The 19332-nt window shown below is 36.7% G+C and overlaps 2 protein-coding genes across 2 annotated transcripts in view; both read left to right on the forward strand.

Moving 5' to 3' along the window:
• The window catches only part of LOC118739071, a 64289-nt gene extending 48531 nt beyond the window's left edge, over positions 1-15758 (forward strand). The window contains exon 6 of the mRNA XM_036470194.1: positions 15054-15758. Within this exon, the coding sequence (XP_036326087.1) occupies positions 15054-15737 (684 nt within the window). The 3' untranslated portion in view covers positions 15738-15758. The remainder of the gene's footprint in view (positions 1-15053) is intronic.
• Positions 1-19332, forward strand: part of LOC118739068 (glycerophosphocholine phosphodiesterase GPCPD1-like) — a 481215-nt gene that overhangs the window by 338728 nt on the left and 123155 nt on the right. The window lies entirely within an intron of this gene.

Here is a 19332-nt window from a genome sequence, read left to right on the forward strand (position 1 = left end):
TTGAGGACACTGATTTCAGTAGAAGAAAGCTTCATAAACAGTGCTACCTTGGGAGAAATAGCAGCAGGAGGATTTCCAGCAGCCACACAGGTGGACTTTCCTATCCTGCGGTCGTTAGCAGGTCTTCTCACCTCATACCCCTTGTAAGCGGAGGGTCCAGTTCCGGCTCTGAAGAAGAAGGAAGCGGCAAAGCTACTCCCCTCTCGTCCAGGATGCGCTCCTTCGCGTAAATACTGAGAGTTTTGATCTCTGCAGAATCAGTGGCCCTGCCACTAGTGCGGGTGGATTTCAACCCGTGTTGTTGCCACCTGTAGTACAATCCTTAAATTTATCAATAATATGGTTTCTAGCCAGAGTGGAGTTTAGGCCTGCTGCCAGGGTAGTTGGTGCTTTCTGAGAGTATTCTGCCCGTCATCTTCCTTATTCCTGAGATGCAAACATTCTGTTGAGTCACGCATACCGGTGGATTTTAAACGCCTTTTGCGACAAGCATTGCATACAGCGGGTATACTCTAAGCACTCCACTCCACATTACCATACGTCGCATAGGTAAAAGATCGTTTGTTACTTTCGGCAGTTTTGGGAAATCTCGATTGAAATTTAGAATGCAATTTCTCAAAACTGCGACGATAGATTTTATCTGAATTACTTTACCTTCATTTGTTATTGCTAATTATTTTTGGGTTTATGAATGATTTCTTTAGTAAAATTCTGTCGTGTGCGCCATCCGTCAACAATTTTGCAGCCACTTTGTATGACACTACAATTAACGACACTTTCTACTCAATTTCTCGAAAACGAATGGAGGTATCCAAAAATTAATAACGCCATTTGAAAGACCTTGCTTACTTTCAGATGATTGGATTCATTACCAAATTTGTTCTAAATTAACGATAAAATTGTAGTAGTACATCGGAAACTAAAAAAATATCCAATTTAATATATAAAAATAGTCAAAATGGCGCTTACGGCAATTTTTTACCTTTACCTTTACAATTGTCATTTTTCATTATCATTACCAGTACCATTACAATTACCATTGCTATTGACATTACCATCTCCATTATCATTACCAATACCATTACTAGTACCATTTCAGTTACCATTACCATTACAATTACCATTAATTTTACAATTACAATTTCCATTACTATTATCAGTACCATTACCATTAGCATTGCCTTTACCATTACCATTACAAATGGAAGTTGTATGGCGCGGGCACTTATATGCCTATACTGAGTTTATTTTCTTGAAGTTAATCAGTTAATTAATCCACTTACCATTACGTTTAGTTATAAACTCTCTTTGCATCAGAATACCTATCCTATTGACATGAAAATCCATATACTTATGTGCATATAGGTACCTTTCTTATAGTACCAAATGTAGGGGCAAGTCCGTTTTACTAAACAATGTACTCGGGTCTAAATTAAAAACATAATAGATAAGGGGATAAGGTAAAAGACAATACTTATGCTAGAATTTAGTAATCAAGCTCACAAAACGACAGACGTTTATGCAGAAAGTATAATTTTGCGAAGTTGATGGAGGTAGGAGCAGCGACAAATGTAGTATAGTGACAGTTTAGAGGTCATCTCACCACAATTAAGGAGTTTGTTAGCTTTGTTAGCCTTTGAAGAACAGATTGGCCTCATAGCTTATTCCTGCCTCAGGTTTAAGTGTAGGACACACATACATATGTGTGCTGAAGGGACATATAGTGTCCGTTAGTAGAAGCTAAATATGTAGGTACCCAATAGACTAAAAATCCGATGCTGTATAGCTTCAGTTACTGAGGATGCTATTATTTGTTCTCAAAAGTTATTTACTTATTGTTTCAAATCAGCTCAAAGGGATACACAAATACATGTTCTTATCATGGTAATAAGGCTACAGTTGATAACCTTTCCCAAGCTGTATTTACAACGAAAAGCCGTAATTAATACCCAAACCCAGATGAGTCCATCCATTGACTCAACAAGTATAATCGTATTTTCTATACACATACATATGTACATATCTATATGTACACAAAGTTATAAGCGCGAACAAATATGTACTTTCAACCAGTTTCGTTTTCGTTAGCACCAAGCATAAGACTCTGATTCATAAAAAGCTATTAATGTAAAAGCGTTCACCTTGGTCAAATGTTGTATTATACCCGGTGATATAGGTTTAACCGGCTGTTGAACTGTATGCCAATGACAACAATAACAAACAGCAGCAGCAGCAGCAGCAGCTACAAAAGTTGAAAAACACTAGAAAATGCAATGTAAGTGTGTAAGAATGGCTGTATGTGTTTCTATTCGAAAAGTACTCACGTGCAATAACATCAAAATGCCATTAATTTTCTCACGTTAAACTGCCATTTTCATTCTACACCCATTTGTTGAATGGCCATTAGCTCGCCAATGCGCGCAAGTATGCACATTATGTATGTATGTGTGTTTACCTTTGCACATAAAAATGTACATATCTACGCCAAAGTATGTATGTGTAGAGCGCGTATATGTAAGTGGCTCGCAAACACACCCATACGCACTCGGATTTTCACCTACGAGTATACGCTTTGCTACTCTTCCAACAACCACAATGACGCCAAGGACATCAAAAAAAGGGTGGCTTTGGTGCAGCTAACGTCAATAACGGCACATTAAACTCTTTAATTACAGTGAAAACCCATTAGAAATACATACATACATCGCATGGTGTAACTATATAACATATGTATGTATGTATGTATGTGCTAGCTCATATGGATAAGGGTATCATGAGTTGCAAATTGTTGGGGGCTAGAATGTAGGCGAATAGCTCAGTAATCAACTCACAACAAGCTCAGATTCAGCAAGTAAATACAGATATCTATGTATATATGTACGCGGTTTTAAATGCGAATGGCAACATACGTTATATAATCCATAACCGATTATTTGGAGGAGTAATGAAACACATAAATTTAGAGTAAAACCATTTATTTTTTGGAGGCTATACTGGCATCATCTTCCAAAGCCATTTATTGATCTTAAATAACTTAGGTACTTAAAAATGTAATTCACATTCGACAGCTGATTGGAGATTGTAATTACTAATTACTACCAGTGGTTTTACCCCTTTTTTTGTTAAATGTCGAGATCTAAAACTATTCAGCTAGAGAATCAAATTTATCAGCTGATTAGTCATGCTAAAGATAGTATTTCAATTATTGAGAGAGGAAATGATAGTTTTCTTTATAGTAAAAATCGAGTCCGATACGCCAAAACTTGCTGGAATGAAAGTTAAAATATTGACATAAACAAGAGTGAAAATCTCTCAACTGGGCCATCCAATTTGGACGGTCAAGATTTTTACACACAAATCACTTTATTCACTCTACAATTATAAAAAATTGTAACTTGAGCAATTTTGCAAAATTCGAAGTTTTACAAGAGTTATTGTTATTAACTTTTTTTGATGAATTCAGTAAATATTTATTATCCACTAATTCAAAGTATGCATCTTGCTAATTTTTTTCATGATAATACTTAATTAGACACGCTTTAGCCAAATTGTTTAAATTTTTCAAATAATCATTATTTTGTAAAAAAAAAAAATATTATTTTTTTAATGTGTATAAACAAATGGAAACATTTATTACTTATCGATCAGGTTCTTTAATCGTTTACATTGAATATCAATCCTTATTCTAGAATACATTATTTAAAAGTAATAAAAATACGGGAACTCCGTGCAAGTCGTTATTAATTTTTTTCGCTCCTGCCACGGGTGCTTTTGCTTACAGGCCGCGTGCCGCGCGAACTCGCTGTGAGCGTGGTGCGACCAGAGAACGTAAAAAAAATAAAATTTATTTATAAACATAAGCGTAGATTATTTAATACAATATTTTTTAAAGTATGTATGTATTAGGGATGTTTCGAATGTCATATTTTTCACATTTTCACACTTTCCGGAATACGAATGTGCGAATGCGAATGTTAGGAATAACATTAAAAAAGCTGAATCCGCTTAAGTCATCGTTTTTACTACTTAAAAATTTTTAAAATTAGTAGCACATTGAAACAGTGCTTAACCTACATAGTGTTTTATTGTAGTAGCCAAAGTTCAAAAAAAAATTAAAAAATTTGCTGCCTTTTCACCGATGAGGCTATTTCTTAGACGCTCGTATATAAGGCCGCCTGCACTGAATAATTGCTCACTTCTCGTATTTTAGTTCAGTTTTCCCCCCATCGAGAGGATTTTCACCGAGATGAGCTCGTTTTTCTTTAAGATAGGCCTGCAATTGAGCTTTAATTTCCCATTTTTCATTCTCCAGATTCTACATTCGATTCTTTCCTTTCGCTGGAGGAATCTATAATTATTTCTAGGTGGCTTATAAGATATTTATCAGTACTTGTTGAAGACCCATCAATGTAGCTTGATATACTACTTAACCGTTTAGCGCCTGAAGCTAAAAGCCGGTTTTGTCCGCACCCCGGTTAAACAGACTTAGGACCATTTCAAGAATATTAGAGTGCACACATTCCCATTTACAAAAAGTTCGTATCATTTGATAAGAATGCGAATGTGTAAAATGATGCCAATCATTCGCAAAAAGGAATGCGAATGAAAATATTCGCAACATCTCTGGTATGTATTCATGTTTGTAAATATGTGTGAATTTGGTCTTTACAGTGAAAAAAAGGTAAAGAGATAGTAAAATCGTTTGCACTTTATTGTATTAAATTATTCACGATCCGGTGCATACTGTCTAGCATGGTGCGTAGATAGCATAAATAGCATGATTGCTGTTATTTCATGCGTTCAAAGAACAAAATATGCTATCTATGCACCATGCTAGGCAGTATGCACCGGATCGTGAATACCCCTAATGAGAACTGCAGACAGCCATTAACATGGAAAATGTTACTCATACGCCATGTTTGCCAAGTATGTGACAGAGCGGTCATGAACCATATGACGGATGAGTAAGATTATTTTCTGCTCCTTTTTCATACCAAAAATAATTGCACATTTTCATTTGCCCATTTCAAACTTATTTATTTAGCCATCTATATTCATTGTTAACGACTTAGATTCGTGCGTCTGTTCCAGCAACATCAAAAACATTATTTTTTTTCAAACTTTGCCATTCGAAAGTAGCGCACACTGTTCTGTTTTGGAAAAATTTACAAAATAAAACGAGAAGAGATAGCAAAATGAATGTAAAGGTATTTTAATTATTTTGATGTGGCAAGTTCAGGAAAATAGTCTCGTTGTATAGAAGAACTACTCTGACTACTTTGAAATCAGTATACATACTTTTGCTGTTCCTGCATCAATAAATCTATTGCCATAGTCGCAAAAACCAAATTTAGAATTTTTTATAAGTTCATTGCATGCTGTTTTTATGTCAAAAAGGAAAAAATTCAAAAATTTTTTTTTAAGGTCAAATTTGAGGTTGAGGTAACTTTTCAGTAATTTGGAATGAACCTCCAAGGTAAAATTTAAAAATGCATTTTTCGGTTTTTGCGACTATGGAATGTATTTCTTGACGCAAGAACAGCAAAAATATGTTAACCGGTTTCAAAGTAGTCAAAGTAATTCTTCTATCGACCTCTTCTATGTACCCATGACTGTCAATTTATTATTCTTTAGAATGGGGCCAACAATATTTCTCTTTTTATGACTTGGCAATTTCTAAAATACCAAATAAACATATTTACATACATACATATGAGTCTATATGTATGCATATTAAATATGATTATCATGCCTATTTCTAATATCTATAAAAGGGCGTGAAATTTTGTGCAAAATTTCGTAAAAGTTAAGTAATTCAATTAGTTAACAGGAGAGTGGGAGTTTTTCTGAATAAAGTTACATATTCCAAAACTTTACCTCTATTTAGGTAACAAGACTAATTTAGGTATTTTATTAATGAAATCTTAAAAGCATACATATGTATATGCCCACTTAAAATTTTAAGCGAAATGAGCGCTGTTGAAAGTTCCCAAAGTCACGTAGCTCTCGGTGGTTTTGCTAAGTATGGACATACATGCATGTGCAAGTATATACATACTTAAATACAAATGTATATACAGGGTGGGCCAAAAAACACCCACCAATATAAAACACGGCTCTTGTAATATTCATTTTTTTGTAATTTTTTTTTATTTATTACCTAAATTTCATTTCAAAGTCATAAATACCAAATTTTATATTATTTACTCAACCCCTTCTTCACGAACGATGGATTTCCAAAAAAAATACGGGAATGGGCGCGATACCGACTAATCAGTTTAGTTGACCTTTGGCGATTAACCCATTAAAGAAAGTGTTTCGTGGAATATTCAGGTGAAGGAATTTATCATTTATTTGGTACTTTCCTATTTTCTTACCAAAAAAATTACTTTTAATTGTAGATGCTAAATATTATTAGTAAAAAAATAAAGTATGAGTACCGGCCCGTCAGACTTTCGAATATATAATTTAAACTTTGGGCGCGACTATGCAAATATATGTAAATTTTGATTTTCTTTATTTTTAATTTTTAGCTTCTTTTTGCATTATTTCGCGAAAAGACTTTTTCGAACAATAAAAAAATCTCACCAAACATTGGGAAAAAAGCGAGTATTTACATTCAAGTCAATTTATAGTATTACCTTTGTTTTCCGAGAGTGGAAAGCATGAAACAAAAATTAACCAAAATTCCATCACATTTTATGACTGGGCCCAATTTCTTCGTGAGTTTCGGACGTTATAGTGATCCAATCTTCCCCATATTTTATATTTAGGGTTTTCCAAACAAATAAAGACCACAAACTAAACTTCATCGAAATCGGATAAAATTTTATGCTGCCGCCGACAAGAGTAGAGGGCGTGGCAATTATTCCATGTTTACAAAATTTCATAATGCTCAATTTCTAAGTAAAACTAGATCACATGTCAAGTTTCAGTGAAATCGGTGCAGGTGTACTATTATTTCCACCTGCCTCCATATAGTCGAAACACTGTGCGTCATGTTTCTAGTTGCAGGCTCCGTATCTCGTCTCGAATATTATGCTTCAGCTGTCTAATAGTCTCTGGTTTATAAACATGCACTTCGTCTTTTAAATATCCCCATAAAAAAAGTCGGGCGCAGTTAAATCTGGTGAACGATGGATTTTCAGGGGACCCACAATCTACAGTTTTGCTTCTTGGCATAACCATTTAAATAGCAATGCGCTTCAGCCGACATCAAAACATAACCTAAAAAATCAATTTGTGTGGCTGATTGTGTAAAACGAATAGCGTATTGTAGTCGTTGTTGGTGGTCTTGCGGTAGCAGTGCTTGCACAATTTGAATTTTGTATGGTTGCATCTAAAGATCCAACTTTTAAATTCTCCGCAACGTTGTTCTGGAAATGCCCAAATGACCGGAACGACGGCAAGTTGAGACAGATGGATCACTGAACCCCGTTCCTCAAAACGGTCGACCAAACTCCAAATCATGAATGCTGTGGCAGCTAATTTTGAATTAAAAATATTGGCGATACTTTCGCTGTGTCAAAACAATTGATCGTTGACAAGAATCGCAAAATTCGTTAATTTTAATGCGTTGTTGTATGTACACTGTAAGCATCCATTATGAATTTCTAAAAGATTAACTAAAACATGCAGAGAGAAAATAACAATAATATTCAAAAATAAACAATTTATATGTACGCGTTTAACATTGGTAGGTCTTGTTTGGCCCACCCTGTTTATAAATATCCAGGATTTATGCACACCTATATACATATGTATGAAAATATGTAAGTATAGCGTATTAAAACTTTCACGTGTGGCTTGACAGAAATTTTGCTTACTTATGCAAATTCAATTTTATAAGATACGTATGTAGTTACTTGTCGCTCATTTGGATAAAGTGTTTTACACCTCAGCTGTCACGAACATACATATATGTACATATGCACATATATATGTAGTTGGGCATGTCGTGAATAGTTAGTCTGTCAGTCACTCAGTCACTACTTTAACGCATGCATGCATGCTTCTTGGCTGCCAACAAATGGCTTCGGGCAAAAATTTCTATACTTCCATGCTTGGATGTATGTATGTTTATAGATGTATGTATGTTTTATGCTCATTTCAAGCTCTGGCATGTGTGCCAATCAGCTATTCGTATCCTTTTGGAAGCTAAAATATTTAGCTGGTCACACATTCCCGAGAAGAACAACTACATATTGCACTTTTTAGTGAGATTTTGGTTGCTTGGTTGCTAGTGCCGAAAACTTTTTAAATAAACACATATACGTACGTATACATATAGTACATAAACTCAACTATTAGTTACATATATCTCTAAAAGAAATTCTAAGCTCACTAACAGCAGCACTGAGAATAAAATAAACACGACTAAAAGATAACCTCCGGCCTTTTTTTAAGATGGTTGAAATAATTAAAACTGATGTGCGTATATTTTTATAAGTTGAATATTTTCTACTGGGTTCGTACCGAGGAGTGATGTGATAAGACTATGATTAATCTACGTATGGAAATATTTGTGCGCAAATTATATTCATATTTCATTCATATCCATACATACACATATGCATTTACAGTTACAAAAATTTAATACGTGAATGCGATAATTGCAAATGAAAGTCTAAATTCTTACATTTCAAATATTCTACAGTAGTAGTGGAACGTATTTTTATCATGGTGAGAGATTTCAACAGATAGAGGCAAGCCTGGAAAATTAGTAAGTAAGAGAAGCTTTTTGCTCTATGAGGCAATATTTGTTGGAATTTGCAAGACGATAATGAAGATAAATATGATTGAAAAATTGATTCAAATTTCTACAAAGACGAAGAAAAAAAATTATAAATATATTTGGTTATAAATATTCTCTGGTCATTTCTGTCACTTCGGTTGCCGTACCAGGTGCTCATTCTTTGTTGTTTTTTTTTTCTTCTCTCAAATAAATAATCTAACCAAGTTTGCAGTCATTTCAATTTGAGTCATATTTTGGAGTTTTTGCTCAAAATCTAAAAACTGTTTATGAGCGGTTTATTTGTGAATTAAAAAAAAAAAATAAAAAAAAAAATTTTAACAAGTAATTTTAAAGCAAAATACAAACTCAACTTCAGTTCTCATATAAGAGTTACGGAGTACCGTTAAATTCTTCATGATCCAATGATTGGATCTAAACCAAATATATATAGGACCACCTTTCCTTCAAAAAGAAAATATAGAAATCGGTTAACGTGGTCCAAAGTTCTGCGGTAACAGAACCAACGTATTCCCAAACAAAGGACACCTTTTTGTATTTAAAATATACTGAGTTCTCCACTTGAGAAAACTTTGGATAGTAATTTCAATTCAAAATTTATTCAACTTTTAGTCAAACCTTCGGAAAAAAGTTGGAGCAAAATGTTGTATATATTTACATATCATCATCATGAGTTTTTCAAAGAAAAAAAAATGAATAAATGTTTGCCTTGTGCATATTGGGTAATTTTAAACATTGTTTTCTGGTGTTGGCTGATACTTCCGACAGGGTGATGATGATGGTATATTTTGTGATAAATTTTTCTCAAAATAACAGGCCGAAGCATCAAATTTAAGCATTTGCAATTACTATAGCAGCCAAATCAACTAATTTATTTGTAACTTTTTAATTTTGAATATTCCTATGGATTAATGGAGTCTCTCCATTAGAACATCCCAATATCAGAGACCAAAAATAACTGTTATCTCGAATTTGCGAATTGAAAACGTTGCCCAAATTCTGAAATTTTTACGAAAACGTTGTTTCATAATAGTTATTAGATGAAAAATATTTTTTTATTTTGCCGATAAGAGTTATAACCCAACGTTTATTTTTTGCGTTATTCAATAAGAGTTATTATCCAACTTTTATTTTTTACGTTGCTTGATAACAGTTATTGCCCAAAGTTTTTTTTTTGCGTTGCTTAGTAAACGTTGTAAGATAAGAATATTTGCAAAAACGGAGATGGAGACGAAGATAAAGATGATGAAAGTTAAAGAGGAGGAGTGAAATAACTGTTAAAATTCAACGGAAAATAAACGTTAGGTAATAACTGTTATCAAGCATTGTAAGGAGTAGAAGCTGGGTTATAACTCTTATCGGAGAATTAAAAAATATTTCTCATCTAATAACTGTTATGAAAAAAAAGTTTTTCCGATAAAACTTATAACTGTTATATCTCTGCCCAATACATATCGATGGTTCGCTGTAACAGTAACACAACTCGAAATTTTAAAAAAAAAATTGTTGAGTGTCTCATGTCGTAATTCATCTCAAATCTTTACTAAAGTAAGTCGTTAAGATTGGGCATGGATTAGAAAAGGATAAGAGACATGAGGCACTTAATAGTAGTTAGGGGTTTATTTTTGTGAATCGCTAAATGTGCCGTTTTGGCAGAGGACAATCGATATGTAGAGAGAAAGAATAAATTTAAATTTATCAATATTTCACTACATATCTTTATATTTTCAATCATGTCTTAAAAGAACCAAGTGGTAAATTCGAGAAGGGAAATTAATTTTTTTTTTGTCTTATAAAAATGATAAAAGTTGGTAAACAAGAAACTGTGCTTTGAAGTATCTGCAAAATACAAAGACAAGCAAGATGCCATAAGACGCGCAGCGGTTCAAATCACAGGCAGCCAACATAATTCCATCATTTTCATACGCAGCATTAACCGTACACTGCAAATACAGTGCATACTCGTAATTCGCTAGCGGCAATGGGTCAAATGCAATTGTCATGCATAGGTCACTTGTGGTTTATTTGTTCGCTTTCATGCGTGCATACATACATATAATCCGCCTTGAATAAACCTAAGTCGTAGCAGGAGAATGCTGAATACTTACGCCGCGTTTACATAAGAAAATTGAGAAAATGTATTAGTTGTAAAATTTTTGTGTAAAGTGGGCGTCCAGGAAATTATAAAGACAATACATTTTGCAGCAACCGCCGTTAGTGTCGTTTGGCGTAAATTTCATATTATTTACAAAAATATCCAAACACAAACCACTTTTTCATAGTTCTGCGATTTTTTCTAGCCTCTTTTTCTCGAATTAACCAGGACGTGAAGGGAATTGTCCATTTTACTGTTCAATTCACTGTCTTCGAAAAATCAAAGACAGTGACGAAGACAATTGTCTTTGTGTGAGTGTATTAGCGAAAAAGTGTCAATATATTGCTATTGCCTTGGAAAAATTGTCTCATGTAAACGCCGTGTTACAAATGTATGTCTAGCTTGCTGATGTTGTCTGTCTTGCCGTTTCGTTAAGCTCTTTCTCTCTATCTTCTTTGATTATGCATCACTATGACAAGTTTCTTTTAGCCTCCAATCTAATAGTTTTATATGCGTCTGGCATTTCGTATGAATTGCTTTGTACTTTGTCGACAGCAAGGACACGCGCTTGCATACATTTCCACTATTTTATATACATATATAAAAGAGGAGCGCATATCACATGAGCTCAACACAATTAAACATACACACTCAGTGTGATTTAGTTGAGTGATGTCAAGCCGGCAAATACGCTAAGGTCAGAAGTAAATGCTTCACTGGAAGATTGTGTAGTCTACCGTGAAACGTATGTAGCTGACACGAGCAGAAACTCGATGACACAAGTACATGCGCACGTAAGAGCACACATCCGTTGGTGTGAGATTGAATGCCCTGCGGGAAAATCTTAAATAGAGAGCTTTTTAATTACGTGCGCAAATGGGTAATGGAAAGAATGCTTCGGTATGTCTGAAGAAGAACTTAACTTAACTTAAATAAAAACTAAAGTCTGGGGAATGTTCTGCTAGAGATAAAAACGAGAAAACAAGCTTCGAAAACTAAAAAGCTGAAGCCAGATAAAACTTTGTGGACTTGTGTGACATTTATAAATTTAGTAGCAAAGCTCAATACGAAAAATATATGCCATATATGAAAATTGCTGTAGATTTTATATATGTATTTAGTTTTAGGAATATCAGCAATGTAATTAAATCGTATGCATGTTTCCGTCGAATTTGAACGAAATAAAATAAATATTAAACCAGCTGATGGTCAACGCGCCTGCAAAAAGATGGGAGTTGGCCATCTTTTCGCTTCGCGCTGCACCTAAGGCGACGCAAGTGTTTTAGCTGGTATCAGCTTAATGTTAATAACGAGGGGCGTCTATCGTCAATTCTAAGCCAGAGGAATGCTGCATTCTTTCAACTTCCAGATCGTTTATCATTAGGGTGAACTGTCCATTTATGGAACAATTTTTAATTTTCTGTGCTAGAAAAGTTTGTGTCTTAAGTCTTTCGTTGACCTAATTTGCATAATTATCTTTCAGTTCTTTTTTGATTAATTTCAACACTCACATATATCAAACTAATGGAACGCCACTCATCGCGAATAGTTCCGAGAAGATTTGCTCCCTTTTCGTTATCTGTCAGAAAGTTCCAGAGTATTTAGTTCCCAAATTTTTCTACGAGAGAAACGTCCCGGAGACGCTTGTTACGGTTTGGCTCTTTGTTAAAACGTTACGTAGACTTTTGCTCCCATTTTACTCTCTTAGGAGTGTTCTATTTGAGAACATTTTACAGGGTTTCGTTCTTACATAATTCCCATTGAGAACGTCTTCGACAGTTCTGTTCTCGTTTTTCTTTCGGTTTTGAATCGTTCTTGGGAACAAAACTACGAGAACGATATTTAGTTTCGATCATACCTTTTACTCTCGGTCGCTGCAGAAAATTTAAAAATGAAGAATGGCATCCGATTCTACAAAAAACTCTTTTAAGTAATTTTTTAAAAGATGCGTAGTTTATGAATACTCCAAGCCCAAAAATACAAAATTTCAAAAAATTCGAAAATCCCAGAATATTCCGTATAAAAAGTCTGCTGCGCAATTTTTCGACTGTGCGCGTCGTTATGGAGGAAGAGGTTCTCAAAAAGAATGCCAAGTTTATATCTTATTAAGAATGCCAAGTTTATGTCTTATTATTTAAGATTTGTAAATTATAGCTTTAAAATATTTTAATACTTCCTAGTTTTATTTTTCATCGATATTATGAAAGTCTATTTCATTTCTTTTTAAATAATATCTTGTTAAAGAAGGTGGTTTCGATCTTGTTACCCGGCATACCCGTGTAATTTTACAAAATCTATATAAAATTCGCAAACCAATCTCAAATAGTTCAACTGCGTACCAGTTTGTAACTGTTCATTATCTCTGCAGGTCATGTACAAGCATTCTTCAAATGAGCACGTGCCTTGAAAAACAAAATGTTGGACGTAAAGAAAAAATGCGTGCAATGATAGAAAACGAAAGCTGTTGCTTTGAAAAATTATGTTGCTGACAGCAGTTGATGCCAGTGTCACCTGTTGCGGCCACGAGAAATCCACTTTTTTACTGCAAATATAAAAATAGATTAGAAAAACGTTTGCATGTAGGGATACATACTCTTTCGAAAGTTCGAAAAATTATGGGTTTCGTATTGAAACTTTCTCTATGTGACACCTTGATGCCGCCGAGGACTTAGTTGAATATCTGTCAGACGTTAGTATCGAATGATGGTGTAACTACGAAAGTTAAAGTACTATATTTCTTTGCTTCGATCTATGTTTTGAACGATGGCCAAGATTTGGAAGGCTGGATCACTCCAAAAGCCCTTCGGGCTCGCTACGCCTCGGAAGGTATGAGATACTTCACTGCAATGACCTACCTTTGGCGGTAAGGGTAACATAGTCAACCGTTGTCGGCCCGGACAATGTATGTAACTGGAACCAAGGCTATGTGGAAGCAATTTACTGGTAAATGATGGATAGCCTACTACCGAATATAGTGGAGGGCTTACTACTATCAAACAGGTTGGAAAAAGGAAGTTTGTGAAAGATGTGGAAATCTTGGATAGGTCTTCTTCGTCTTTAAGATTAGCACTGGTATCAGAAACGGAACCAACGACGGTTTTACCAGGCATAAGTATAGTACCGATACGGAGAAGTTATGTGAATGAAGATCCTCCAAGGTGGAGAAAGCTGACTTAAGACAGCCGAAGAAAAGAAGGCAGATGATGAAGAAGGCTGCGGCTATGACCAAGGCGAATATTTAACATCCTTTGGCCTCTAACTTTGCTCCCGAAGTATCAACGGCGCAGTTAAAAGAGTGAGTAGCTATTCATCTATTTTGCAACTCTATTCTGTTGCCAGCCCAGGGTCCGTGTGAGCAGAATGCTAAAGACGCATGGTTAAGAAGATTAAGCACTATCCTACTACCAGTATCAGGGGGTACTACCCCCGCATAGTGCATAGTCTTTTACCGCAAAACCACTATATCGAATCTCCAGCCAGCTGAACGATGCAGGACTGCACCTCGGAGACCTTCAAAGTATTTGGCGATCTCATCTGTGGGATCCCTCGAGCTTTTCGGCACGGTCTGAATACCAGATAATACCGATGGATGTGCTATAGGATCATGCGATAACCCTCAGCAACGTCGTGGCTACTCGTGGCTCTAGTCAATGCATTGGGGGTCTTCTTGTGACCCCTGCAGCGTCAAGGCTACAGGTGAGCTCCACTGAATGCACTGTTGGGTCTTCCAGTAGCTCCCAGAAAATCGAGACAACTAGAGAGCGCCGGTGGATGCCCTAATAGGTCGTCCCCTGACTGTGAGCAACATCGAGAATTCTGGGGATTTCCGTTGGATACACTCAATGATCGTTTGGTAGCTCGCGGCAATGCAACAGAGGGTTCTACGGTAGTCTTCAGGCACTTCGATTGCTTTCGATAGCGATGGTAGCTTTCGGCAGCGAGAGCTACTGGCGAGCACCTAATAGCTCTTCACAGAAGTAAACCTCTTCAGAGGTTTGCACAATCGTCTCAAAGAAAGTGACATTTGGGATGCAACTGTAGTGTCGATTTTTATCTTCCTCCTATCTCTCTATCACCAAATTATTTTCAATAGCTTCTACCATAGCAAGCACTTTATTTGTTAAGACTTACAATTATATTGTTCAATGTAATCGATTTCGATATTAAATTTTTCACTAAATGTCTTCTTTTTTCTTCCACTTGCAGGTTCTTGCCATGTGGGGTGTTATGCGTTTTTACAATTTGGTGCGTGCGGGCATCACATGGAAGGGACCCGAGGTAATTGAGCTTAGATATAACGCCAACGACTCTCATCAAGTCGAAACGCGCTTTCCCAGCACTCACACATATCAAATGTCCTCCCATTACCAAACGCAGGCAAAAACCACGTCGGCGGCGGCAGCGACGGCATATCATCACTGCAATGGTGGCAGCAGTAGTAAACACCGCCGGCTCAACTACATATCCGATGTGGAACGCAAACCAACCGGCTGTTGTTTCTTCGATTTCGACGACTACGACGACGATGATGACGACGAAGGGTTAGAATGTGGTGATGACGATTATTATTACGATGATTACTACTACGATGATGATGACGAGGATAGCTCTGATTGTATGATGCTTGGCGCATCGCTACAACTGAACCGTTCCTGCAACCGCACACATCGTTCAGGACACCTGCATGCACATACGCACTCATCGCGGTTGCGCAACAACAACATACGCACAGTGCTGATAAACAAGCGGCATCAAAAGTACAAAATCGCGCAACCGCAGACACGGCTCGAAGTGATCAACGAGTCAGAGCGTAGCGCCGGGAGCGGTAGCGATGAGAACGACTCACTGCTGGTCGCCTACGATAGCACATCGTCGTTGGCATCGGTTTGACATTGGCCGGGGTGCGGCTGTAGTTGCTTTGGAAATGCGCGAACAAATGGTGACAACAACAGCGACGGCAGCGGTCTCGGCGCTGGCATCGCCGATGAGAGCGGCATCGGACAAGAAGCGGACAACGCGCGAGCAGCGGACGATGTCGAACTGCGGCAATTGCAGTTACAAATCTGGCAGCAACAGTTGCTGCGACGACAACAGCAACGGCGCCAACGGCAACGCCAGCATCAGCGTCAGCGCCGACGTCCATTGCGACGCATCTACTGCGCTGTAAATGTGACGCTGATGGCATTGCTAGTCGTCGTAGAGATATACGCACAAATCTCAATATTTCTTTAGAGAGTTAAGAGCATTAAAATTTATTTGGAAATCTTTGGATTCATCAGTTTTTAAATGTTTCGGAGCCAATCAATTTTTAAACTTTTAGCTTTTAAAATTTAATCCAGCAGTCGAACAATAAGTGAAATGTAGTCGGGAATCATACAAACGGAGCGATATTGCCTGTGGGTAAATCAGTCGGTAGAACCTACCACAGCTATTAGTGACGACGAAAGAATCTAAGCAATTGTATAGGGCGTGAATGAAGCGTGCACAAGCCAGCGTAAGCTTTTGGTTGCCTAGCGTGCCGTACATCAAACCCGTACTGCGCGTTGCAGAAACGCAATCTTCGCGAAATTGCCCAATTTTCACCAGATAGAATGGATCTCGGGGGCTTCGAATCAATCCTTACCTCTAATCTATGGTTTCATGCCTATCGGTTTCGATTGGATGGTTTGCAGTTAGGGACACGCGACTGTATTTTAACGGAGGCTCTCGGATAGTTGTCCGTCTCTAGTACTAGAAGGGTTCTTACCATAGCGTGGCGCCCTACTGTGTGTGTGTGTGCCCTACTCTTTTCCGTCACCTTTTCCATTTGGTCGTAATAGATGACCAACGAGCCGGACTGTTAATACATTCCAATCGCAAAGTCCTTGATCTTCGTACGGGTAAAAATTCCGCCCACGGCGGCACGTTAAAACTGGTGTTAGCGTTAAGTCTAACGAGAAATCGTAGTCAGTACGACTTCGAGCCTAGAGGAAACTCCCTCTATACAGCTCTAAAGCATTCGCTAGTGTGGAGGCTACTGACGCCTGATATCCCACTGAAGAGACTGCTGAACCCACTGCTTCAACTTCTAAGAAGCTGACCGATGCGACGATGAATGATCGACTATTGATACAAGGGGCCAATTCCATTCTTGAGGAATTGGAAGTTGATTTATGCTTAAAAGGCGTTTACGAAGTCTACATACTTTCACCTGGAGGCATATTTGCCCATTGTGGCAGTTAAGAATGCCATTTTAGTACTTTCCAAACCACTTACTGTCGCAGATGAAACTGAAAAGGTCCGAAAGTCAAACTCCTGTTATCTTTGCCAATCTGGTAAAGAGGTAAAGCTCCAAGTTCTTCAGCCACTGTGTCAATCGATTCCACTGCTTCTGCATTGAGAATTCTGTAGTTGAAATACCACAGTATCCTGTGGAGACAAGACCTCTTACTTCGAGTTTCTTTAGCTTTAGAGTGCCACAAAGACCTCGAGGCTTCACACCCGCTTTGTTCTAAAGGTCTTTGGTGGGGGCTTTGGTATACCCGATAGACCACAAGTTTGTGGTTATAGGGTGTTATTCTCCTCGCAACTTTGCATATGTGAATCGCACTTCACTGCCATTTCACTTGGTTTTCGTCGAGGATAGTGACTTTTTCTAATCGATACTCTGTTTTGCTTACACAACGTACTTCGCTGTGAAAAAAATCTCTGATGAAAAGATCCAATAGACATCAGGCAGATGATGTAGCTAACAGATCTTTCGGCGTAGATGGTAAAATCATCTTTTTCTGCCTGTTCGTACCATTCCCTTCCAATTTTAAAACGTGTAACGAAATCTCAGAATGAGGTGGTATGATTACTTCCGGCATCCATGTCTGATTTTAACCCGTAATGGCGTCCACTTTTAGGATTACCGCTACGCGCCGATAATCGACTCATTTCTTCAATTTTAATGTGCTTTATTTAATTTCCATTTTATTATTTATACAATCGCGTATAAATTTTTTTTTTGTATTTCATCCGCTACTGAGTATGCTACTGCAATTCTGAATAATTACATGAATAATATTTTCATGTCTCATACTCGTATAGCATGGACAGACGTTATAAATACCTAAAAGCAAACAATTTTTGTTAATACTACTTTTCTCTTGTGCTGGTATGCATACATGCTGGTGGATACTTTTTAAGTAAGCTCCCAAGTAAATTTTGCTTAAATTTGTCTTGCACCACAACAACTTTAATAACCCTGAAGGTATGAAATTCATCGCTTGACTCAAAATTTACTTTCGAACTTCATATGTCACTTACCCTGCAAGAAATTCCATCAGTTCAGTTAAATACCTTTTGCATGCATACGATAGGCGAATTTTACATTGCGTTGTCTTAGACTATGGCAAATTGCACCCAATGCATAACCTTGAACCCTGGACTATTTCGGAACCAGTTAAATAGAGCAATTCAGTGACAATTTGAACTACCGGAAATATTTAGAACAGTATAATTTGGGCACAATATAAATACATAGTAGCTTTACACTCAACTCGCCATCTATGCTTTACTTTAGAAATTATATCCGAACTATTTATTCTAGGAAAACTGAGCTTTTGAAACCAATTGCTTCTTGCAGGGTAGTTAACCAACCAGCTTGAGTGCATGTCCTACATACATATAGCACATATGTTCATAAGTATGTACACAAAATCCAAGGTCGACAATAAATCATTTTTTAATCATAAAATGGAAGAAATGGTAGTGTTTGGCAGAAGTTTCCAGGAAAGAGCAAAGGAAAAAATAAATAAAAAACAGTTGAAGTTTCTATGAGCACAAATATATGTATGTATGTCTGTACAAAAACATATGTATGTATGTAGCTCCTAAACATACAGATATGTATGTATATTAGACCATACCCGAAAAATTGTTTGCTGTACACCTCTAAGTCGTAGATATTTTTCAAGGCAATTTCGAAAAAAAATATTTTTTGGTCGAATTTAGGGATCGCTCTTTTAATTGTTCGTTATACCTTCGGCATTTATAGTCGGATCTTAAAGCTTGATATATCGAAGCTTTTGTCCAGGGAAGACAATTGTATTTATTCTGAAGTTCATTGACCTCAAGTAACTATTTCTAGTACTTACCCACCAGATCTCAGTTCTTATAACCCTAACGTACACCCTAATGCCAGTATTTCTGGATAAGGTAGTTGAAGGTCACAATTAGAAGACAATAGTCTTGATAGTTTGAAAGATGTTTTTATTCTGGTACGAAAGTATTACCAAAAAAGCTCTTTTACCCACTAACGTGGTGCAAAGCTCTTCTAAGTATATATATATAATTTTGTTCGCGCTGCTCCAATAGTCGGAATGGCTGAGTGAGCAAGGCACTGGTGTGTCATTCGAGAGATCCAAGGTCGAGTCATCGGGTAGAGGCATTTAATCTTTTGCTGATTAAATGTTATTTAATTTTCTTATTTTCATTTATTTTTAAATTTTATTGTTAAAAA

Source organism: Rhagoletis pomonella, unplaced genomic scaffold (assembly GCF_013731165.1).
Source record: "Rhagoletis pomonella isolate Grant_MI unplaced genomic scaffold, Rhpom_1.0 Rhpom_scaffold_00005, whole genome shotgun sequence".
NCBI lineage: Eukaryota > Metazoa > Arthropoda > Insecta > Diptera > Tephritidae > Rhagoletis > Rhagoletis pomonella.